At 42.5% G+C, this 26,121-nt stretch overlaps 1 protein-coding gene across 2 annotated transcripts in view; it reads left to right on the top strand.

Moving 5' to 3' along the window:
- LMF1 (lipase maturation factor 1) overlaps positions 1-26,121 on the top strand; it is a 335,172-nt gene that overhangs the window by 136,405 nt on the left and 172,646 nt on the right. For both annotated transcript variants that reach the window (XM_050967272.1, XM_050967273.1), the window contains one exon: positions 8,192-8,257. In XM_050967272.1, the coding sequence (XP_050823229.1) occupies positions 8,192-8,257 (66 nt within the window). The remainder of the gene's footprint in view (positions 1-8,191; positions 8,258-26,121) is intronic.

Below are 26,121 nucleotides of genomic sequence, written 5' to 3'. Positions count from 1 at the left end.
CAAGTAGAGGATCAGAAAGGAAAAGGAAGGTGATAAGAGCCTCATACAATCAGTCACTGCACGTCCCTGCATTTCCATGCTTGTAGTTTGAAGGGAAGGTTATGAAAGTTCATGGGTAGCAATACAGCACCATGTTTCCATTCAGCACTGTGACTAGGGTGACCAGATGTCCCGATTTTATAGGGACAGTCCTGATATTTGGGACTTTTTCTTATATAGGCTCCTATTACCCCCCACCCCGTCCCGATTTTTTGCATTTGCTGTCTGGTCGCCCTAACTGTCACATTTGGTGCAATGTTGATGACAGGTCGTATAGTGGCATTCCCGTGCACCATCACAGTGTGGCAGGGCCAGGTGTGCCCTGCCCGTTGTTTCGCACAGCACAGATTGAACAGTGGCAGGTGAGCTCCATTGGTGCAATTGTTTAATGAAACAGCTCTTGCTCTCCAGTACAGGTGAGATATTAACCTGTGTAGTGAATGTTGGTGGCTCACTATATCAGTTAATTAAACGGAATAACTATTATGAAACACCAGCCGAGCTCACTGTAGCAGTAAAGAGTAACTATTATTAATGAGAATGTATGTAATGCCATGGCAAGTTACACTGTTAGAAAGAAACACGTTCCTTGCCCCCAAAGATATGATACTTGAAGATCCAGATTTCTGTTGCATGGAGACCTGCATGGTTCAGAGTCTGACATTGGAGTATCAGGGGATGGGTTATGGCTAAATCGGATGATTTAGTTGGGGATTGGTCCTGCTTTGAGCAGGGGGTGGGACTAGATGACCTCCGAAGGTCCCTTCCAACCCTGAGATTCTATGATTCTATGATTCCTTTGATTCTTAGGGTAAAGTTGAACTGGACTGGATGCAGGATAGGGTGGTCCCTGCCCCAACCCCCTTCCTACCTAAAAAGAAAGTTAAGATTAATTGAGTTGATGTCACCTGGGCGTGTCAGCTAACATTAGCTGCTTCATGGGGAATCTGATTTGCACATTTAGTTCATCTAGCTGAGCTGTTTGAATTCGAAGGCATAAAACCACCCCACACCCATCGTAAAGAGTTCCTTTGTTTTGCATTTTTGCATACAGATACTGACCCAAGGTAGCAACATGAGAAACAGGACCGTCACGTCCTGCGGATAATCACCTGGAATGGATTCAAAGCGTTGCATGCAAATGCACTAACAGCATTTCACATTTCTATTGGGTGGCCTCCTACACGTGGAGGCAAGTGATTAGCATTAAGACCTCTTTTTTTTTTTTATGGACTTTCCTTTGTTTTTGTAGAAGGCCAGACAGCTCCTACTGCCTCTATACAAAGACATTGTTATATGAACCATGCAAAACTTCCATTAGAGAAGCTGCACAAAACTCACCTGGTCCCAGCTTTGGTTACAGACTTGCAGCTCATCCTAAATTTGTTGCATGGGTCATAGGAACAGAGGAATTGCCACAGTGGAGCAGCCCAGAGGTCCATCTATTCCAGTGTCCTCTCTCCAACAGTGGCCAGTGCCAGATGTTTCAGTGAAAGGTGCCAGAACCCCACAGGTGCAGATTTGGGATAATCTCCCAAATGCAAAGCCGTTCTGACCTCTAATGGTTAGAGATCACCTTAAGTTCTGAAGCATGTACTGGATACTTATATGGACAACAAGAACATTCAATCTATTTTGGAATCCTTCAAATACTTTGGCATCAGTGACTTATTGTGGCAATGAGTTCCACAGTCTAATTATGTATTATATGTAAAAATATTTCCTTTTATTGGCTTTGACTTTGCCATCTTTTCATTTTTGTGAATGTTCCCTGGTTCTTTTGTTAGAAAGGTTTACAGACCTTCCAGGTGTAGGTGGGCCTGAATCAGAACTTCAGATCCAAATGCTTCTCTGCTCCAGGTCAGAATACTGCAACTCTCTAGGATGCACCAAACCTAAATCCCAGATTCAAAAATCCCTCCATGGGATCAGAGGCTTGCAACTTGGGCCTGTTTCTATTCTTCAGACAGTCTGGGGCCTGGAGAGAACATGGGTTGGGTTTTAGCAAAAGCGAGGGACGCTTGGAAGTTACGTACCAAAAAAGTATTTATTTCATTCTCTTATATGATCCGTTTATCCCCAGGGTTCCCGTGAGTTCACAATGATACAAACAAAAAAGCAGAAAAGTTCAAGCTAGAAAAACATTCCAGCCCATAACCTCAAGTTAGATAAAGCAATTAGATTCCACACAGAATGTGACTGACTGAGGCAGCATGGTGCATTGGACAGGATCAGGAGACCTGGGTTCTCTTTCCAGTTCTGCCACTGACCTGCTGTATGAGCTTGGGCACATCTCTTGCCCTCTCTGTGACTTTTCTCCCACCCATCCTTTGTCGGGCCTTGACCACACATGCGGCACATGTAGAATTCACAGTGGAGAGCTGCCAGACCCTTTCCCTGCTGCCCCTCACTGCATTGAGGAAAGGCTCTGAAGGCTTCCTTTGCCACCTCCCCACTGCTGGAGCCTTTCCCTGGGGCGGGGAAAAGCTCCGGCAGCAGGACGTGCTGCTGCTAACAATAGCAGTGTAGACAGGGAATGCACGGCTTAGATGCATGGAGAGCCATGTAGGTTCTGATGTGTCTTTACTCACCTAACCAGTGCCTTATTGTCTATGCTGCTATTCATACCTGTGCTAGATGGGCATGCAGTGTAGTTACTCTACACCTGTGGCTCTCAACCTTTCCAGACCACTGTACCCCATCCAGGCATCTGATTTGTCTTGTGTACCCCCAAGTTTCACTTCACTTTACAATTACTTGCTTCCAAAATCTGACATAAAAATATAGACGTGTCCCAGCCCACTGTCACTGAAGAGTTGCTGACTTTCCCATTTTTACCATATCATTATAAAATAAATCAACTGGAATATAAATATTGCACTTACATTTCAGTGTATGATCTATGGGTCAGTATAAACAAATCCTCGTCTGTATGAAATTTTAGTTTGCACTGACTTTGCTAGTGCTTTTTCTGTAGCCTGTTGAAAACTAGGCAAATATCTAGAGGAATTGATGTATCCCCCTGGCAGATCTCTGTGTACCCCAGGTTGAGAACCAATGCTCTGCACGCTGCCGTAAGTGTATGCAGAGAGCTGTAGACTGTAAGCTCTTTGGGGCAGGGACTGTGTTTGACCACGTGTCTGTATACCACTCATTTCCTATTTGGTGATATTTCTTGAATGGAGAAATTAATTTGGGGAACGATTAGGATGTTTTGCATAGAGATAATTTTTTTGCTCTTAGTACCTGATCCTGCTCCCATTAAAGTCAATAGAAAACTAGGATTAACTGATGTGAGTATGGAATTGGTCCTTTAAAAACTATCCATGTACTGACACAAGTAACTTTCCCTAATAAAGATCATTGAGATTTTTATATATATGAAAAAGAGATTGAATGTTGGCTGCTTTAAATGATCCCTTTTTTCCCTCTGTCTTCGTGCTTTATATTAATGTTTTATTCAACTATATTTTGTTCAATGATTTATTGCAGGAGAGATTTTAACGTGCTTGTGCTCTTGTAATGTACATTGTCTTTGCTGGATAGTCGAGCATGATAACAGCCTGGACAAGGTAGGAGAGAAGGTCATCAAGATAGACTTTTTTTTTTAATATTATAACATTCTTGGGCAGAGTCCTTTTAATGTCCTCTCTCCTCCACTGACAGGGCTGTCAGCCTGTGAGACATCCTGTGAGATGGTATCAACATATCCTGTAATTTTAGTCAAGATTCCAGAGCAGAGCTGCATACGATATTTAAGGAGATGAAGCCCTGTTTGTTGACAGAGAATCTGTTGGGTTTTTTTTTTTTTTTTTGCACAGTGTCTTCTAGAAAAATAAAGAAGAGGAAAGTCACAAACTGTCCTAATTTATAACCTACTTTAGCGTAAAATCACAAAGCAACAAACCTAGGAATGACCTTCACCAAACCAGCACCAGCTGTTCTTTCCCTCCCCGTCTTGGTGATGTAACTTTGTGGTTTTCATGGTTTATCTTCCTCTTTTGTCTGATTTGTGTGAGTGTGTGTGATGATCTTGAGCTGTAATGGCTGTGGCTAGAGTGTTTCTGGGATTCCCATCTATCAGGCTGAGGGCACGAACACATCTCCCTCTCTCCTTAGCGGAGAATAAAACGAAAAGCCGCATTTGTTAGTATTTATTATCATTATTATTCTGAACCTCAGGCAGCTCATGAAAGGGAGTCTTTAACTCCCTGCGCTTTGCAGTCTGTTGGAATGTAACATCCGTCCTGCACCTGCTAAGCTTTGTAAATCTTTGGCTACCAGTGAAAATGAAAACCAGTAAAAAATACTAATGCAGTGGGCCACATTGTCAACTGGAGTAAGCCTGTGTCACTTCATCAGCTTCAGCCACCGATTTATGCTGGTTGAGAAGCTGGCCACTATAACTGGTGCCTTAATTCCTTGAAATATTTAAAATAAATAGGACTTAATTTCCTTCCAGAGTCCCAATCTTTTTCTTAAAACGTGAAAAAACCCTGCTGTAGTGGTTTTCTCCTTCGCTTCCTATCTCATCACAGCACGCATGATTCTCCAGCACCTGGCACCTTGTGTTGTCACTTAACCTGTGCCGAGTGAGTGTGAACACTTAGCTGTTCTGATGTGATGGGCCCTTACACCCTCCATGCATGGGTAGAAATGACTGGAGAGCGCATCTCTTGCCATGAGTGAAGGAAAATGACAAACTAGCAGAATGATTCTAGTTTTTCCAGCGGAACGTTTCCCTGTCTAGAAACATACATGAAGACAAATTTTGCATGTGTGTTTAGTGTCTTACTCCACTCTTAGTGAAGAGAATGGCCTGTATAGACGGATTAGCCTCAAATTAAATTTTAAACTTTAAAGAGAAGAGTTTGAAAGCAACTCTGCTCCATTAAAACTTACATTTCAGACCCATAACAGGGCACCTAAATAGAAAGATCATTATGATGACCTGGTTTGTAGAAGAATAAGCGAGGAGAAGAGTGATAGTGAAATAGGTCAAAAATCTGAATGTATCATTATTTTCTGATGAATGAATGTTTTTAACTAATGTTCTCTTCATTTTCTATTTATTGTGCGTTTTTTGTAGCTGATGATCTAATGGCTTTTTCCTGACCTGAAGAATACTGCGCCAGCTTCTTTAAAAGTGATTTTATTTGTGCAGATCTTCGATATTTTCAGGGGATTTACTGGACAAACAATCTCCATGACTGTAAAACAGCTAATATTTTTTTTTAAATGCTGTCCTAGCCATGACAGCGGGGCTATTCCAAAGTTGACACTCACTAAATTTATAGGCATTTATGAGGTTGGTGAGGGGAAGGATCCAGGAATGCTCTGCCTGTTTTGCTGTCCCTTAAATTAAGATTGAAGGTCCAGTGGTTCTCAAACTTTTTGTGCTGGCAACCCCTTTCACACAGCAAGCCTCTGAGTGAGGACCCCCCCTTATAAATTACAAATGGGGGGAGGTTAATTTTAATCTAACGGGGGCTCGGGGCTGACAGCCTCTGTGCATAGCAGGCTCGTGTCCCCCAAGTAACACACTTGCGACCCCTGAAGGGTCATGACTCCCAGTTTTAGAATCCCTAACCGTAGCATGAATATACTCCTATATGTCATACTCTCAAACTCTGTCTTTCTAAATGGCCATCGAGGAATTGCAAACAATTCGGATAGGCTGTCATGCACTTTTAGTTAGTATTGGATGATAGATACTTAGGCAAAGGTTTCTGAAAGGCGCTAGTGATTTTGGGTGCTTAACTCGAGAGTCCTTCAAGGAGCCTGACTTTTAGAAAGTGCCGAGCACCCACTCCCAGGGATTTCAGATCCCTTCGGGGTGTATGAAATTGGGCACCAAAAATCGCTGGACATTTGTGGAAAACTTTGGCCTCGATGGTTTGTATTGCAAAGGCAAAAACTTGAGCATGTCCTCAGCTCTGCCTTCCCTGAGCACAGGTTGGTGGAGGAAATGAATGTATTTTTCTACTAAAGAAAGAGGGAATTGTATAATTGAGGTAACCTAGGAAGGTAGGCAAATCTCCCCTAATTGTATACAGACCGTAGAGCTTGTCTCAACCTTTTGACTAGTGAAGCTTTCCTCAATTTGGGATATTGTGTGATCCTAATCAGAGACCTTTAACCATACATCAAAGCAGCCTCTCCTAATCTGCATACCTTCAGGCTGGCATGGCTTGATTGCATGGTTTCCTGCTAACAGACTCATCTCTGGCCAGGTGTCTTTCCTGCTGTGGACGACTGATTCCTTTTTAGTCTTCATCTCTAGGCAAAGAAATTTAATCCTAATATTACTGCCAGCCATGGAATGGACCCGCTGATTTGGAAATGTCACTCAGTTGTGGCCGTGAAATATCAGTGCACAGCAACCTCTGATACCTGCTTATTTCACTGCCAACCTCTAACCTGTCATTAGTGTATCCATCTGCATTTAAGCCTGTCAGCTTTCTTCCTCTTCTCTTCTTTTGTTTCCCTAATTACTTTTGATTGCATCAGCATATCCAGCCTGGGTCCTCTGTTTGGTTCCTAAGGCAGCATGAATTGTCTGCTCGGTCTGCTTTAATACAGGTCTTATGGTAAGAGACAGAGGTGGGCCTCAGCCACGAGGCGGGAGGAGAGGGAGAGAGAGTTGCCTCTGGGTCTTGAACTCCAAAGTCAGAGGACATTCAGCTTTGGAGGCTGCTCTTCAGCTCCTTACAGAGAGAGGCCCTAACTGCTCCATGGATGCTCTGCTCTTCCTCCTGTCCTTCCCACCCCCTGCAGCTGGGCTTGTTGGGGGCAGAGGGCTGCAGTAGCCAGTCTTTGGAGCCATTCAGCAGCCTGTGAGTGGGATGCTCTCTCAGCTTATCCCAGGGTTTGTCTGTGGCTCATGCCAGCTGACTTGGGTTCATGGGACTTGGGCTAAGAGGCTGCTTACGTGCGGTGTAGACATTCATTCTTGGGCTGCAGCCTGAGCTCTGGGACCCTCCCGTCTTGCAGGGCCAACCAAGGGTTTTTAGACATACCCGGAGAGATGACAGGCTGCTCCCTGGGCTCAGCACTGGGTCCCTTGGCCTCGGATCCTGTGTTCTTAATAGTTGCTGCCATTACTGTTGTTGGCATTTGTATTGCAGTAGTGTTGGGGCTCCAGTCGGGGATCTGAGGCCCAGTGTGCGTGGTACACAATGAAACGGAGGGCCCTGCCTTAAAGGGCTTACCGTCTGTCTAAGCAAGGCACCAGATAGATAATAGATCAGGGGAGGGATAGCTCAGTGGTTTGAGCATTGGCCTGCTAAACCCAGGGTTGCGAGCTCAATCCTTGAGGGGGCCACTTAGGGATCTGGGGCAAAATCAGTACTTGGTCCTGCTAGTGAAGGCAGGGGGCTGGACTCTATGACCTTTCAGGGTCCCTTCCAGTTCTAGGAGATAGATGTAACTCCATATATTTTTATAATAAATAATAGCATTTTACAGCCTGGCTTTTCCTGTCTTGTTAACCTCGAAGACAAGTGCACATATTTCCCTTTGTAGCTGTTGATAAGAGAATGTTATCAGACATCAGATACACTTGGCAAGGTACTCCCACCTTTTCTGTGGTATAGGTGCTGTGAGCGTGAGACACCTGCATTGGCTGGCTTACCCTTTGTGTGTGGGTATTACCGTATCACCTCTGGTCCCTTCATGGACCTGTAAGGTGCTGCACATCCTCAGCTCCACAGGAGGATCAAATGCAGAGAGAGTCCCTCAGTTTGATCTCAAATAATACATGTTTCGGCATGCTTTTATCTGTCCATCCAGGCATGTATCACTGTCATATCTTCTGCCACCTTATCTGTCAAATTTTAAATGATGTGTCACATTCCAGTGAGTCTTATACATCAAATTATTTTAAATAAACAGAAAATGGAAAGTGTCTGTTGCCTAGAAACTATTTTTCTGAGTACTCTGGCATTTACCATGTTCTCTAAAGTATAATAAATGAAAGCTTGGGTGCAGAAGTAGGTTGGCTTTTAAAAGAAGTTATTCGTTGAAATCTGTGTTGTTTCCCCCTGTTCATGTGTGGTTCTCTCCCTGTGGCTTGACTGCAGCATGACATATTGAGGTATTCTCTTGAAGTGTAAAAGAAAAGAAACATTTGTTTTTGGGTTTTTTCTTACAGGGGTTGATTAAAATCCGAGGTGATCGCTGCTGGAGAGAGTTGACCTGTATGGATTATCATTATGAGGTGAGCATTCTGAACGCCACTAGTTGCCTGTCCGCTTTACCTTGTTAGTAATTCTCCCTTTTTCCTGACATCTTTTCTCTCTTTCTTCAGCTGGGTTGCAGTTGTTCCCCCACTCCCACCCCAATCCAACACATCCCCACTGTTCTAATCTGAGGCGCTCCTGATAATTTCATCAATAACAATGAGCCATACACCTTTTTTCCATCCAGTAAACCCATGAGACCGTTTCCTCCTAGCCCTGTCTCATTAGTATGAGTTAGGACTAACATCACGGGACTCAGCCAAATTACTTCCTGTGTGAAAATGATGTAGGAAGAGACATTGGCCCTTAATATCCAATCAAGTCCTCTCTTTCAATTTCTGACTTTTAAAAGTTTTTGTTTGTTTTCGTCAGAACTTGCTTTAAAGATATAAACACAATTTTATCTTCATATGACATAGTGAAGGTTTTGACAAGCCTTTATAATGAGTGAGCAAAGGTTTATTATACCTGGAAGGACCAATCAATGAGCCTAGGATTTGGGGAGAGCCAGTTGCAATCCTATCATATAGTTGACACTGATGCACCAATGCAGTGCTGTAATAACCTTAGTCCCAGATTTGGACCTTAGCGTCCAAAATATGGGGGTTAGCATGAAAACCTCCAAGCTTAGTTACCAGCTTGGACCTGGTACCTGCTGCCACCACCCAAAAAATTAGAGTGTTTTGGGGCACTCTGGTCCCCCTGAAAAACCTTCCCTGGGACCCCAAGACCCAAATTTCTTGAGTCTCACAACAAAGGGAAATAATCCTTTTTCCCTTCCCCCCTCCAGGTGCTCCTGAAGAGATACACAGACACAAGCTCTGTGAAACTACACAAAGGGACTCCCCCTCTCTGTTCCCAATCCTGAAAACAAAAAGTACTTTCCTATTCCCCCAGAGGGAATGCAAAGTCAGGCTAGCAATCCAACACACAGATCTCCCCTTTTCTTCCTCCCACCAATTCCCTGGTGAGTACAGACTCAATTTCCCTGAAGTAAAGAAAAACTCCAACAGGTCTTAAAAGAAAGCTTTATATAAAAAGAAAGAAAAATAAGTACAAATAATCTCTCTGTATTAAGATGATACAATACAGGGTCGATTGCTTAAAAGAATATTGAATAAACAGCCTTATTCAAAAAGAATACAAATCAAAGCACTCCAGCACTTATATTCATGCAAATACTAAAGAAAAGAAACCATATAACTTACTATCTGATCTCTTTGTCCTTACACTTAGAAACAGAAGACTAGAAAGTAGAACTACTTCTCCAAAGCTCAGAGAAAGCAGGCAGACGACAAAAGACAAAAGACTCAGACACTCAATTCCCTCCACCCAAAGTTGAAAAAATCCGGTTTCCTGATTGGTCCTCTGGTCAGGTGCTTCAGGTGAAAGAGACATTAACCCTTAGCTATCTGTTTATGACAAGTGCTAAATGAATGGGATTTGAAATTTGGTAGTCCACATCAGGTAGATAGAAGGCCTGCTAGTTTGCTTGTCTTTTAGCATTCCAAGATGTCACTCTTACCACGTTCATCCAGGGCTAAGACTTTCAAAAATGACTAGCGATTGTTGATGTCTCGGTGTTTGGGTGTTCAGGTTGAGACACTTTCAGCGGTATGATTTTCAGAAGGTAGGTGCTGTCTGTTTACTCTTCCAAAATACAGACGTATTTGAGCAGAAATGTGACATAGAAACAAAGTGCGATCAAAGACGTTGAGCGTGAATCATTAAGTTCTCACTCTGTGTACTTTTCTCTTGCCTTTTGAAATACATTTCAGTGATTTGTTTTCATGTTGGTAATAAATAGCTGTTTGTATTCTGACTCCGGGCATTATCACCCCTTAGATTGCAGACAGATGTAGCAACACCATCCTGCATTCTTTTGGTCATGATTTGGCCTTTGCATTTGATGTGGGCCTGGGATTACAAAAGGAGATACCTGTGATGGTAAACTGGTCAAATAACCTTGGTCCCTTGGCTGCATAATCTAGGAAACTACTGGGGCAGCATTCTTTTCTTCTTTGTATCTAATAAGCCTGATGGTTTATTGTTAAATATGTATTAGATCTATTGTTTATAATAGATTTTTCTACCTGCTTAGCGGTGGAGCACATTGCACCTGTTTGCTCAACTTTGCGGTGGCTCCTGTTTGATTTCCTGGTGCAGTTTCTGATGTTGGCTTTGCCCCAGGTCATCCAGAGGATTTTAAAGATCTGCATCTTTGCTCTTTAATCCAGCAATTGAGCTGAGCTAGGATACGGAGTCTGACAATCCCTGCATCTGGGGAGACATTTTTAGTGGACCATCATCTCTGGAAATCATCTCCTCTTCCACTGAAGGTCTGGTAGAACCTGAGTTTTCTGACCTTTAGAATGCATTGCAAGATGTACGCATGCCTCTTTATTTTTTTTCTGGAGGGCTGAGCTCAATAGGGAGATTAATAATAAGTTGGAAAGTTCTTTCAGTACCTCCCTCCCTCCCCCACCATTTAAGACAAAGGGACTCCACACAGTAACAGAGGTCCATCCACACACTCCAGTCCTACTGAGGGATCAGGGCCTTAACTTCCACAATATGAAAAATAAAATAAAAAAATTAGAAGTTTACCAGCATCTCAAGCCTTTTACTTTTTGCTTTTGTAAGCTAGTTAAAAGTAGATTAATTTCTTTTGGGGGGTTTATGGGTGTTAGTCCAAAATGTAGAATTTGCCTTTTTGCTGTTTACTTTTTTTTGGTATTTATTTATTTTAAAGTTGGGGAGTTGCTTTGAAAGGCACTTTTGCGCATGTGTGGCTCATGACTACATTATACAGCTACTGGTATTCAGCTGCAGGCATTAAATAAGAACATGAGAATGGCCATACTGCGTCACACCAAAGGTCTATCAAGCCCAGTATCCTCTCCTCTGACAGTGGCCAATGACAGGTGCCCCAAAGGGAATGAGCAGGCAGGTTATCTTCAAGTGATCCATCCCCTGTCGCCCATTCCCAGCTTCTGGCAAACAGAGGCTAGGGACACCACTCCTGCCCATCCTGGCAAATAGCCATTGATGGACTTATCTTTCATGAATGATGGACTTATCTTCTAGCTCCCTTTTGAACTCCGTTATAGTATTGACCTTCACAACACCCTCTGGCAAGGAGTTCCAGAGGTTGACAGTGTGTTGTGTGAAAAATGAATTCAGAAGTTCATGCTCTCTGAATGTATATTGCATCAGGACACCTAGAGTACAGATTTCAGACACAAAGACCCTTGAATGCTAGAGTTTTTAATCCTAACACAAAGGCAGCCATGGTAAAATGTCTCTAGCCGCCTACTTCATTTTGGATTTAATGGGCAGCAGTTTAAAACAAATAGAAGGAAATTCTTCTTCACACAGTACACAGTCAACCTGTGGAACTCCTTGCCTGAGGGGTTGTGAAGGCAGGGACTATAACAAGGTTTAAAAGAAAACTAGATATATTTATAGAAGTTAAGTCCATTAATGGCTATTCGCCAGGATGGGTAGGGAATGGTGTCCCTAGCCTCTATTTGTCAGAGGATGGAGATAGATGGCAGGAGAGAGATCACTTAATCATTACCTGTTAGGTTCACTCGCTCTGGGGCACCTGGCACTGTCGGTAGACAGGATACTGGGCTGGATGGACCTTTAGTCTGACCCAGTATGGCCATTCTTATGTTCTTATGATTAATAGCAAGAATGCCCATCTGTCGTGTATGCTTTTCTACACCTGGAAACAATCAAAGGAAAGCCAGCCCATGACAGAGATAATTGTGATTCCATCACCAGCTCTCTCAGGTGACCCTAACCTACAACAATCATCCTGCAGAGTACTATGATTTTTTTAAATCATCACCAGAATCAGCTTTGTAGCCCAGAAAGTTAATTAAAATCACTCCCCTCATATCCATAATGCAGGATCCCAAACCTGCAGAAGTCATCAGGGACAGGAGCACAAAGAAGATAACGTTATCAGTATCAATTATTTAAATCCACAGCAACAGCTGCAATGAATGAAAAAGAAAGAGGTCGAACCTTAGCCATAGTAGATAAAACTCCAAAATACAGCTGTAGATTAAACTTGACACACACAGGCTCTCCTCGTTACGTACGTGGTAGAGATGATTTGACAAAACTCTTCCTCAGGCAGGCAGTTCTAAGTGGAAAGGAACATGCTCTATTTCATTGTTTCCTATATATTCCGTATTTTGGATGAGACCTAAAAACACAGCCATGATGGTTTGGGGGTCCTTGAAGCTTTAAAACGTGGCACTCCTAAGATTATTGGGGATGGGGTTGGGGTAGTCAGTTCCAGTACAGGCAAAATTTCTCTTTGATTAGGTGATCATGGGCAGCTTTTTAGAGGGGTCGTAGCCATGTAAAGCTTTCACCTACTATATGTAATATTGGGTATATGCCCATTTGAAAGGACAGACGAACAAATTGCCACCAAACGCAAGACTCTTCTTCTCCGGGATGGTCCCATAGCCACGCTCTTCTGCATCCACCTTTATCCCTCGCTTCCACCATTGATATCTCCCAGCAGATGAGATCAGTAGAAAAAACCATGTCCCACCCACTCCCTTGACCAAATTATTTTATGCATACCTGCCAGCTGCTACTCTTTACAGCACCATAGTTACCAAGAACCCGACTCTGCAGTGAAGTGGGAGTAAGAGAGGGAGAAAGCTGCTTACAGAACTGTAACACAGAATCCATCTAAGGAGGAAAAGAGGAGGAGAAACAGGCTGTAGCTGAAGATGTCTCTGGAAGGGAGGAAATTATTCGGGAAGCTGCTTGTAATTAGAATGATAAAACTGGGTAATGGACCAACTTTCAAATGGACACGGGCCAAATTTAGTCTGCAGTGATCTATGTTGGCCACCCCAGCTCTCATATTCCAATCCTATATTCCAATCCAACATCTCCATGTGCTCAATTGCCAAGAGAATTAATGAAAACACATGGCCCCCATCTCTTGCATATTGAGCATACACTGTACTATTTATTTGTAGTAGAACCAGCAGCTACGCTTGTGGAAAATAACATTTCCACTTTTGTCGGAAATCATGTATAAAATAACATGTTGTTATGACTTCGATAATTAAACAAAGAGCATGTTTTTTGCCCCTCTTTGCCCCCCTTGGGCCTTAACCCAAGACTTCATGGAGATCTGTTCCTCAAGCTAAGGCTCTTTGTTTGGAAGGCTTATGACCCTTTCGTTTGTGTAATTTGGAGAGGGAAATGTCAGAATACATTGTTTATACAGACATGGTATTTTCCAGTCTTCACTTGTTGATGCATCATCTCATGAGGCGGTATGGTAGGAGTAGATTTATTCTAATAGGTGTAGAAGATGATGTAAAAGGATACTAGCAAAGATTAGCAATTCAGACTTGCACTTGATTTCCCTTGTTGCTATAATATAGGTGCCAGGGATCCTAAATTCTAACCACTCTTTGCCTTGGGTTCTCCATTTGTCAAAGGATGGGTAGTTTGTGTTCCGAAGGTGGAGCTGTGATTGGATATGACAAAGGGGAATTATGGTGGTTAATTCGTTAAAGGTTATACAGAGCTCTGAAAAGTCCGGAGAACTAAAGCCAGGCACGGACATCTGCACAATCGGGCATGCACAGAGTCAGGGTGTACAGGCTGCCGTCAGGGGAACCTGCACATCAGGTATTAGCACACATAAGTTAACCTGTGAAAATGTATGCACATAATTGCATTAGCAGACCTAGCTTTGAAAGTCTGCTTCTGCTTTATTATGATTCATGCTTGTAGCAGTTCTAGCACTGACTGCTGTGGTTAGATTAATTTTGCCTTGAGGGTTGCTTTTTTTTTTTTTATGAAATCCTTTTGCTACTTTTTAAATTGGTTGCTTTTGAATTGCATTCAGTTAAACATATTGACTGTGCACTTAACTTGGATGGAGATGGCTTCTGAGTTTATTACTGTTTGTTTTATTTTTTATTAACTACTTATCTACTGTGTACACAAGGATAGACAAAAGAGATTCTGCTCCCACTGGAGTCCATGGCATCACTCCCCATCAATCCAGCTGCCGCAGAAGCACACCCAAGGAGCTAGGCCGTGGGGCAGATTCTCCACCCTGCTGTGGTGCCTCTGTACTGCTTAGGAGCAGTGACTGGCCATATCTTTCCAGCTGGCATGGGGGAGTCCCTAAGGAGTATGGAGCCAACATAACTGGCTCCTGTGTCACGCTCCCTGCAGCCTCTGGGGAAGGGTGGGGGAGGAGGGGCAGGAGCATTGCTGGTGTGTTCTCAGCTTGGGTCTATTCCTGGAGCGCACCAAGCTTGAGGGGGCCTGTTGCCAGCTGGCACAGGCCAGAGCAGCCTTCTGGCCTGCTCTAACATGCACTGGGATAGAGGGTCAGGCAGAGAATCAGGGAGCCGTAATCAGCTCCCCCAGTGGTCCCTTCCCGTCCCCTGTTTTGCCAAATTTATATCAGCAAAGCAGAGGATCTGGCCCATTGTCTGCGGATTGTGTGTATGCAGTTCAACCAGCATAAGCACAGTGCCTTTCCATGCACCGTCAGGGTAAATCCATGCACAACACCCATATTTGAAATCTCCATTCAAAGATGCAGATGTCCGAATGGCAGGCTCGTTTCGTGGAACACCTTGTAGCCATATGTCCTGGCACGGGAAAGGTTGGAGTGGCATGGGGGGATTTGCATATGTAAACTCAAATCTAGTCCAAACAGAGCCCGTGTTTTTGGTTTCCAGCATTAGTCTCAGTGGAATCAGATAACGAGGTAATCTTAGAAGGGGGAAAGTCCTATCTGATTACACTTATCCTGTCTCTTGCGGGCCAGTGGAAGATGGTTCCCTTTGGTCTGTGTTCCAGGGATGTGTTTTGTGGTGATTGTCAGTGCATTGTTGTTTTTTGATTACACTGTCATTACAATTGACATGGAGAGATGCCTTGCAAAATTACCTTCTTTAAAAATTATTGTCTTTATTAAGTGTGACCATCCTCCCTCGACTGACTCGTAACTGTCATTTCAAGTCTACGAAGTCACAGAAAAGATACTTGGTGTTTGACTTACCAAAATGAATGGATCATTTCTGATACACTGCTCCATCTACGCTGTGTTTTCATGACCAGTTAACCCACCTTGTCTCTCACAAATACCACAGAGGCAGCAATTCCTCAGTTGGAAAGAGACTGGGAAATGAAGGAGAAATCGCTGTCTCTGTCAGAACAAGAAACAAACATGATCCATAACTTTCCACAGCCCTAAAATACCATGTGGTGAAATTTACAGAGGATAAGTCCAAAATCTGTACAGCACATTAAGTACCATTTATGCCCTATTTGGGGATCTTACAGTGGGATTTAAGTCTGTGTGCTGACCCGCTAGACAAGGGTGAATGTCACCCATAGCACAGAAGAAATATACAGGACACAAGTCATCTGTGTGAAGAAATCTCTTTTGTTTAAAACCATGCATCAAGATTTAAGGACAAAATACCTAGGACTTTAATAGCAGAAGGTGCAGGTTGAGGTGTCCTGCTGTGTAATAGGATGGGAATAACAAGGGATACTGCAGGTCAGGATTGAGGTTCCTTTGCAGAATTACGGGGGTGTGGATACTACATGTCTTTCCTTACATAAAGGTTTCACCGTAAACACATACAAAATAATAATCTAAGAATATAATACCTTGCCCTTCTCTGATACCGTCAATCCAAGAATCTTGAAGTGCTTTACATCCATTGCTAAACTAAGCCTCGTGATCCCTTGTGAACTAGACAAGTTTACAGATGGGGAAACTGAGGCACAGAGCTGTTACGAGACTTGCCCAAGGACACACAAAGCCTGTGGCCAAAGAAGCCTGAGATCCTTTTCCCTTTCCAGAAGACTATCTTTCTAGCATGACATTTTGCTATTGTCTGACCACTCATAAATGCCCAGCATGCCTTAATTATTTTTTAAACAGGAAACACAAGAAGCTTTTGGTTTTAAGAAGTCCAGAGAGTCCATTAGCTTTGCCAAGTAGGTATTGGAAGAGAAATAATTGAGTCACGCTCTAGGCCTTCTAAGTTTGACAGTGCTCCTGGGAAAGCTTTGTCGTTCCTTACACTAGATACTGCACAGAACATAAGAGGTTGCTTCTTCCAGTTTCTGCAAATTGTTGCTAATTATTCTATAACCATTTTTCTTAAACAGATCCCATCAATCAGCACTGTAACCTTTTGCATACAGATCTCCACTTCACACAAAAGCCCCGTCCAGAGCGCAGTATCTTTTGTTCCTAATTATGTGCTTGCTGACTGATAGCCATGCTGATAAAGATGAGAAGGAAGCTTGCTGGTTAGTTCCAGTTTGTTTCTTCAACTGCCTCTTGATTTCTTTTTTCTCCTAGAGAAGTCGTCATTAGACTTTTTGTCTACCTTTGTCAAACTTTTTATGCACGAGTAAGTAATTAAAAACTCATTCCCTAGCAATTAATTTTGGTGGGACAGAAAATTATCTGTCTGTGTCATCACTAGTGTCTTGGGATAGGTTATATTCTAAGCAACTCTATCCTGATGAGGACTCCGATGTTTCTGAGGCTTAGATAAACTAGGAGTCAGACCTCCAATTCAAAGCATCTTTTTTAGTTGCAGATTAATGGGAATTAAGAGGAGCTGGAGCAGAGCGAAAATAAGAAAAAGGAGAATTTAAAATACATTTCTGGACATGGTGCTGTACAAGGGGTTGATGGGATGACTTCAGTTTCCTCAGCTGTGGAATGCTTTGCCAGGAAGGAGGCCTATTGGGAAGAGATGGAGTCCGCCTGACCTGGCTCTTATGAAGACAATGGTGAGCAATTGTTTTCCATGGTCACTGAAGGTGGGGCAAGAAGGAATGGGCTTAATCTGAAGCAAGGGAGATTTAGGTTAGGTATGTGGAAAATCTTTCTAACTATAATGGAAGTTAAGCTCTGGAATAGGCTTTCAAGGGAAGTTGTGGAAACTCCATCAGAGGTTTTTTAAGAACAGGTTGGACAAACACCTGTCAGGGATGGTCTAGGTTTGCTGGACTTGATGACCTTTCAGGGTGCTTTCCAGCCCGACATTTCTATAATTCTAAGCAGTCTTGAAGAGTTTTCAAATATATTATAAAACATTTTTACAGCTCTGGATATTTACAAACATGGCACTCTACAGACTCCGTCTCTATTCTGAAGACAAAATTCAGTCCAAATAGGGTTGATGATCAAGTTAGTAAATTATTAAAGCTAATAAACAGCATTCTCAAGCTCTTACTTCAGTTTGAAGGATCATGTCTTGGGAAGAAAATGGCTTTATGTAGGTGCCAAAGTAATGTGAGTAAAGCTTTCTGAGAATAACTTATTCCAGCTAGAAAGCCAGACCTTCAACTTGAGCTAGACACAGTACTGAAAACAAACAAGAACCCTTAAAACCTTGCTGGAAAAGTGTAGCTCAATATATTTTTGTTGCTATCTTCCTTGGTTATGGTAAGGAAAAAAAAATGTTGTTTTTCTTAATGGATCGATTTCCCAGCCCTTCGCATACAGAGTCTGTGATCACACGGACCTCTCCTGGCACAGGTTTTATCAAAAGGAAATGGAAAAAAAATAGTTAGATCCCCTTGATAAAGTATTGACAACCCATTAGTAACCAATTACTCTCATATCCCCAGCACTGCGCAAGACAATGACATTAAAATTGATTGGCTGAGAATAATATATATGTGATCTTTGTATTTCTCAAGGCCACTAGATACTTAGACTTGTGGCTGAAGAAGTGGGCACCATAAATGAAGAGGTGTCGAAAACCCAGTGTAGAATATGTTTGAAGTACTGTATTTGTGACGTGGTCACATGAAGAAGAACAAATCACAACATATGTCTCTTGCTTTCAGTTCTGATTGTGCCACAGGGAATCATATTGCAGTAACTGGATGTTATAAAGGTCAGGGCTGCTTCAGAAGCAAAATGCAGAAATAGACTAAACTCTTAGTTAATGTTAAAATTGGGGAACCAGGATAATGTGATGGTCCGATGATAACACAGGATCCAGATCCAAACCAAGGCTACTGTTGTGAGGCTTTTTGGTCGCAATTTTTTGCTGTCTAACTCAAGTGATGCCAAACCAAAAGGTACTTATAATTCTTTGAAATCATCACCATCACTCATGTCTCGTTGCAATTGAAACATAAGTTGTGTGTGCAGATTTTCCAGGGAAGCAATAGTGTGGCAATTTTTGCTAAAATTGGAGGTGATTTTTATAGTGGTGGGCAAATTTTTGTGTTGTCTGAGGGTGGGTGTGGAAGGCAATGGTTATATAAAGCAAATCTGGAAATGCATTCTTAAAGGGACAGTATGCAGAGTGAAAGAAAAACAGCGTGGATGGGACTGGGTATGCCATTAAGCAGGGCTGGTAATCGGTAACAATCTAAATGGAATTATAAAAAATGGAGTGAGATTTCAAATGCATCATCCCAACACACAGCAGAGTCCCTCACAAGACAAACTGCCTCAAAACTTAATATAAAATTAAGGAATTGCTCGTGGCAGGCCCAAATCATCTTTCTTTTTAAATTGCTGTTATTTCATCTTTGGGGTGGTCAGCTAGCTGTTGTCTCCTTCCTAATCCTGCATCCAGGCCTCAGTTTAGGAAAGCACTTAAGGCTGTGCTTACTCAGTATCTGCTCAAGTTCTGTTGATTTCAATAGGACTTCAGCACATGCTTAAGCATTACCCTTACTAGGGATGTGTTCCTCAAGGCTTCAGCAATTTCAATAGGGTTACTCAGAGGAGCAAAGCTGTGTACTAACGTTGTTACCTTGTTATCCTGTGTGACCTTTGCTGGATTACTTAATCTCTCTATGCCACACAGTGTACTTGATTATCTGCAGAGAATGATGCTAAATTTCCCTTTGTTTCTTTCATCCCATTATTCCTTGGTACATATTTATTCCTAGTGTATTTATTCACTGAAAATAAAATGGAAGTACAAGATTTGTCTGCCAGGTTTTTTCCAGTTTGAAGAAATTGGTTATAAATCTAAATTATAAAGTAGAAGGGGATTTTTAGGAATAAAAATTGATGCCAGTACAAATAGGCTGAGATCTTTATGATGCATATCTTTGGCCTGGGTTTAGGCAAGCATTGAAGGTCTATTGAAGTAAATAGGGTTTAAGCACATGCTAAAAGCTAAGCATATGCTTCAGTTCTTTTCTGATTCAGGGCTTTGAAAAGGAAAAGAAAGGAATCTAACAGAAAGAAGTGGAGAGGGGGAGAAGGGAGTCTTGGATTTCAAGATGTAGCAATTATTCTTCAAATGCCTTGTAATTTACCATCAGTTTTTAACGCTGAATTATTTTTTCCTAAGCTTTTCAGTTCAGCTTTGAGAGAGCTACCTAAGTATGCCCTTATTCCTCCACTGAATTGATATACTAACTTAAACCTCAGTTGTTTTAATCTAACTTTTGTCTGAGATTTGTATATTGTCCTTGATGATGGCACCTGTAGTTAGGGGTGCCTAACATTTTTCATTAGAAACCCCTGTTTTCAGTTCATTCAATTTCTTTCCAGCAAAACTAAACTAAAATGGGGAAACAAGCAAACCTTTGGTCTGAAGGTCCTATGGGGAATTTCCTTTGCAAGTCTTTTGAGGTTTGCAGCGTAGGAAGGAATTATTCTCCCTGTGCTGCTGGGATCAGAAGTGTAACTGTCAGTCATGCAGTATAAATGCATTGGTAATATGCCAATACCGTTTTCAGCAGTAATACAACTCCTCTTCCTGGATTCTTTTCTGTTTTCTTAAGGATTTGTTTTAAGCCTTGTGAAAGCTTCCTGTACAACGATTGGATTTCATCTTTTCATTACACTCTCCCTCTGTCTCGGACTGGCTTACAGACCACCCAGGACCCTCATCACTTGCCTTGTATATTTTTTTTCTCCTTCTCTTCTTCCCCCCACCCCCCTTCAGTCTTTTTCGCTGCTAATCAGGTTAATCCTTACAACCCACTTCACAGCCACTTAATCAGCTCTCCACGCTGACCCTTTAAGTGGATTTTATCCTGTTGGCCAGCTTGTTAAACTGGCGCAAAAAGAGAGAGCCCATCTTATCCTTGTCCCTATTGGAGACTGTGGAAATAAGATACAGCTCATGAAATGTTCAAGGGCCCATGAGGTTTGTCATTTTTGCAGATAGAAGGGGGCACTTTCAGAAAATTATATAAATTGTAGTTTTATGAGCATGCTAATGATGTGTTTTGAGGAGCTTGCAGGGAAGGGAGTAAAGATGACAAATTCCAGTGCCGTCAATAAGACAGAAATGGGGCAAGAGAGAAATTGATGAAGAAGAATTTAAGGGCTGGCCAGTCTTCTCCGGCAGGTGTCCTGACAGCCATGTTAATGAAAAAGTTAGTCATCTGAACTTCTATCGATTCTACTTGCTAAGCAGTTTTTTCCCTTGTGGAATGAAGTATCCTTCTATCATATGGATATAAAATCTAGTTTTGGATAAGTTCTCTGCATTGACTAGAGAGTGAAATAAATTCAGACCAACAATGTAATGGTTTTCTTCACATTTTCTCTTCTTTTGCGCAGATGATAGCACTGCATAAATCTGAGAAAAGACATAAAACATCATCTTTATGTCTCATCCCTTTTGGAGGCACATGTAATTAAACAATTGTATATTATAAAAATAATTTCAAGTGGCTTCTCGTCGGCTGATTGTAGTAATTTATAAAACACAAGCACAGGCTGCCTGACCATATTCTCAGTTGATAACACTTTGTAATGAAAGCACAAAGCTAGACTTTGGCTTTGGAAATACCAATCGCTAGTTATAAATATAATAAATATTAACAACAGCCGCACCTGCTGTCTCACAGGCAAAGTCCTTGATGATACCTTGTTAAAAATGAACAAACATATAATTAGAAAAAGCATGGTGTGAAATATCAATATTCAAACTCTTTGGGCATGCTCTTCTTCTTAAGAGACCTTCACAAGAATAATAGAATAGGTAGTTGGAACTATGCCAGGGGTTCTCGATCCCCTTCTGACAACAAAAATTACTACATGACCCTAGGAGGGGGGCCCAAAGCCTGAGACCATCTGAGCCCCACTGCCCTGGGCGAGAGGGCCAAAGCCTTTGGCTTCAGCCCCGGACAGTGGGGCCCTTGCTTTGGCTTCAGTCCTGAGCCTCAGCAAGTCTAACGCCAGCCCTGGTGACCCCATTACAGTTGGGGTCGCGACCCACTTTGGGGTCCCAACCCCAGTTTGAGAACCACTGAACTATACAAAGCAAGGAAGAAAGCTCGTGTTGAAAATAGCATGTAGATGCAGAAACCATTTATTATAGTGATTGAACTATTATACTAAAGTTGATGTGTGGTTATCCTATTGACCAAGCCATCTAACTCTTCTTTCTAATCACTCATCTTTTCTGCAATGCCCACAATATTAGAATTTATATTAATTCATGCCTTGTTACACTCACACCCTGACACCAATTTAATTAAAATACTATAGTTAAAACAGTGCAAATCCCTGGGTAAACTCTCTTATTTCAGTTTGTATGGCTTCCTTCAGTTAATTTAAACCGATTCCTAATAAATTTACATCAAAATCAGCTTGATTTAAACGGAGTATCCAGACAGCCTTTTACACTGATGTAACTAAATTGGTTTAAAACCACACGTGAACTTAAATGGCCTGACATCTGCTTAGACAAGCCCTAAGATTGTAAATTCATTGGCGCATGGACTGTCTCTTTGTTATATATTTGTAGAGTACCTAATAAAATGAGACCCTGACCTCTGGATGCTACTGCAATACAAATAATAGTAAATGAATCAATCAGATTCTATAGCTTCTATTTCATATATCAAAACACAAATTCTGAAGTGTCTGTCTAGTTCATATGCTCGAGTAGATTATGTAACCCACCAAATAGGGCGCACATTTGTACTAACCCCAACCCTCACCTGACTGTGGCACCTTCCTTTGTAATGTCATGTCTGAAACTCAGGCCCTGACTCTGCAAGCTGCTCCGTGCAGACTCGGAGGTTTATCCACACATGGCAGCTGAGAATATTGGGGCATAGATTGTGAGTGCTTCCAGACAGGGCCTCTGTCTCTGTAGAGTTGGCATCGAGGTTTGTTGCATGGATTGGTTCCTGAGCTAGAGTTATTATGGTGCGGTGTGCAGTTACTGGTGAGAATATGTTTCAGGTTGTCTGTGGGCAAGGACTGGCCTGCCACCCAAGGCCTGTGAAAGTGTGGGATCATTGTCCAGGATGGGTTGTAGATCCTTGATGATGCGTTGGAGGGGTTTTAGCTGGGGGCTGTATGTGATGGCCAGTGGAGTCCTGTTGGTTTCTTTCTTGGGTTTGTCTTGCAGTAGGAGGCTTCTGGGTACATGTCTGGCTCTGTTGATCTGTTTCCTTATTTCCTCGTGCTGGTATTGTAGTTTTGAGAATGCTTGGTGGAGATATTGTAGGTGTTGGTCTCTGTCTGAGGGGTTAGAGCAGATGCGGTTGTACCTCAGTGCTTGGCTGCAGACAATGGATCGTGTGATGTGCCCGGGATGGAAGCTGGAGGCATGAAGGTAGGCATAGTGGTCGGTAGGTTTTCGATATAGGGTGGTGTTAATGTGACCATCACTTATTTGCACCGTGGTGTCAAGAACGTGGACCTCCCGTGTAGATTGGTCCAGGCTGAGGTTGATGGTGGGGTGGAAGCTGTTGAAATCGTGGTGGAATTTTTCCAGAGTCTCCTTCCCATGGGTCCAGATGATGAAGATGTCATCAATGTAGCTTAGGTAGAGAAGGGGCGTGAGTGGACGAGAGCTGAGGAAGCGTTGTTCCAGGTCGGCCATAAAGATATTGGCATATTGTGGGGCCATGCGGGTGCCCATAGCAGTGCCACTGATCTGGAGATATATATTGTCATCAAATTTGAAATAGTTGTGTGTAAGTATAAAGGCACAGAGCTCAGCAGCCAGTTGTGCTGTGGCATCGTCAGGGATAGTGTTCCTGACAGCTTGTATTCCATCTGTGTGTGGGATGTTTGTGTAGAGAGCCTCTACATCCATGGTGGCTAGGATGGTGTTTTCTGGGAGGTCACCAATGTATTGTAGTTTCCTCAGGAAATCAGTGGTGTCACGGAGATAGCTGGGAGTGCTGGTGGCATAGGAGACCATGTGACAGGAGGGGTTTCAAACAAGAAATACCCAGAAATAAGGGCCCGATTGGAAGAGGACATGAGAGGCAGGAAAGAGCAAGGTGACAGAAGATGGGTAAGGGGCTCCATGTGGTAGAGAGACTAGCCAGCATGTCACAGCCTCAGGAGACGGGGGACAACCTGCCTTCCTGGACTCAGAGCATTCACCAAAGACTCACAGGGGGAGGGAGAGATGGAAAGGTACATGTGTTTGTTGATTTGTATGATCTGTACTCTTCTGTACTTTACATGATTACGTATAAAAGAGCTTAAATGTGTTAAAGTGTGTGTGTGTGTTGGCTTTGACAGCTGCTGCGTGCTCCTGAGAGAGAGTTACGCTGTAAACCAAAAGTTTCATATCTTTTGGGATGGGGTGGGTTCAAGTAACTGGATATTTTGTGGGTCAGTGCTGGTCCTAGGGGCCTGTGACAGGTCTGCCGAGGAGCCCCATTTCCGAGATGTAACAGGTGGAAAGTCAGTGCCCAAGATATGCGCCGGAGAGGCCAATGTTACAGCCCACTGAGGCTCAGAAGTTTAGCAGACCCCGGTGTTCCAGAGCATAGAGAATTGGCTTCCCCTCCCAGCAGTCTTAGTGGGTGGCTGGGAGGGGGTGCTTGCTGGGATCTGAGACACATGTATACCTTTGCAGTGGAGTGGAATCCGCTTTAACTGGCTGGCAAATAAATAAAACAGTAGTGAGCAAATCTTTGCTCTGCTGTAACAACTTTGCTATGTTTGATATACCTGTTATAAACAAGGCTATATTGACTTTTCGGGTTTGCTTTATGTCAAGATAATTTATCAGGCACTTCAAAGGGGCCTCAGAATGCTAGGTTACCAAACTGGGAGCTAGATTAACTCCCTGTTTTTTTTCATACATTGCAACAGTTTGCATTCCCTTCTCAGGTTGTTTCATTAAAAGGTAGCTGTCTAATAGAGGATGCCAAAATGATTAAAGTGGATGGGTGGAAAGAGTGAATAATGGGAAGATTTTTACTGTGTGTCCTGGGTCCTGATTCTGCAGAGATTTCAATATGTGTGTTACATTCTACATTGTGAGTAATCCTAGTTGAAGCATTGAAGTCTTTGGAAGATCAGGCCCGTAGAACTGTGTGAAGCTGCCCATCACCACAGCAGCTGAGCTCTTTCCACAGTAGTTTGGCCAAGGGACGTTAGGCTTAGGGTAGGGATTTTTTTGTGGAGAGGTGAGCAAGGTGCAGTTCTCAGCGTGACCCTGGTTGAAAAGCTTTATCAAACAGGAATATCTTCCAGTGGGAGCGAACATTTCCCCATTTTTAAATCTAAAAACACTTCAACTGACATTTCCCCTCGAGCCCCAACATGCATTTCTATTTGCAGCAGCATAGGAGAAGTCATAAAAACCAAGTGCATTATTGCACCAGCATCCCTCAGTGCAATATTCCAGTTTTGCCTTATTTATTTTGGTACAGAATGAATTTGCTTCATTGGAAGTTATTCCCATTTTACAGTAAAGAGAGACGACTGTTTTAAGAGCTTATGTTGCTCGTGCTCTGCGTCTTGACGCTGCAGAGATGTAAAGAGAATACTTGGATTTTACACATGGATGACTCAGCAGGTAGAAAAGGCTCCTTTCACAGAGCATGATCCTGGTTTTGTTGGTGCAGACCAGAGTACCCATACTGATGCTGAATAGTACCTTATTACGCTACAAATAATCCCCCTGAAGTCATTGTGGCCACTTTTTGATTAAGGGTATCATGATCTGACCCATTAAATTTAATTTCAGAGTTCTATTGACTTCAATGAGAACATGAGCAGATCCATAGTGATTTTAAGTCTATGTTATTTATACTCAGAATTTCATTGTATTCCAATGCTTCTAATACGCAGGTTCTGCATGCAATATAATGTCTAGCAAATTGTGCTCCTATTCTCTAAGGAAAGTATGTGTGTCTGTGTGTGAGAGAGAGAGAGACTCTCTCTCTCTCTGTATATGCACGCTTCTGGTATAGGGTGATTTTTTGATCATGCAGAATTGTCAGTGCCCTTTACCATAAGCATTTCTTAAGCCTTTGTGAAATGATCTTTTTACAGTCTATTTTCCATCACCTTTTACTGAAGCTATAGGGTATCATCTAAAATACCTTTAAAATTCTGACAAGACAGTTATTTCCCAGGAAAAGCCTGTTAAGTACTCCACAGTGCAGAAATACCTACAGGCTTACAAGGGTAACTGTACCAATTATTTATCACCTTGCACAGGATTTAATTTCTATACATTCCCCCTTTCCTCTCCCCTGCACCCCCCAGCATTTATCTCAGAGTATAGGGAAATAAGGGAATGATCTTTCCCTTCCCATCCAAAGGAACTATTTCTTTGTGGCATAACTGTCAGAGTATGAAACCACCCGTTTGTGTGTCTCTGCTCTGCCAAATTCCTGGGCCAACCAAATAAAGCTTTTTGCCCTTCGACCTACTAGTTACGCTGGAGAAACTCTTCCATTCCTGTACTGCTTACAAGAAGAAGAGAGAGCTATAGAATCTCATAGTTTTGCTGTATCGAATTAGTCTGCGCCAAGATAGCCTGAAAGTGTACATCAGCTAGGGTGACCAGATAGCAACTGTGAAAAAATAGGATGGGGT

The sequence above is a fragment of the Gopherus flavomarginatus genome, chromosome 9 (genome assembly GCF_025201925.1).
Source record: "Gopherus flavomarginatus isolate rGopFla2 chromosome 9, rGopFla2.mat.asm, whole genome shotgun sequence".
Lineage (NCBI taxonomy): Eukaryota > Metazoa > Chordata > Testudines > Testudinidae > Gopherus > Gopherus flavomarginatus.
Note: the sequence above shows the minus strand (reverse complement) of the source record. Positions and strands in the feature narration are given on the sequence as shown.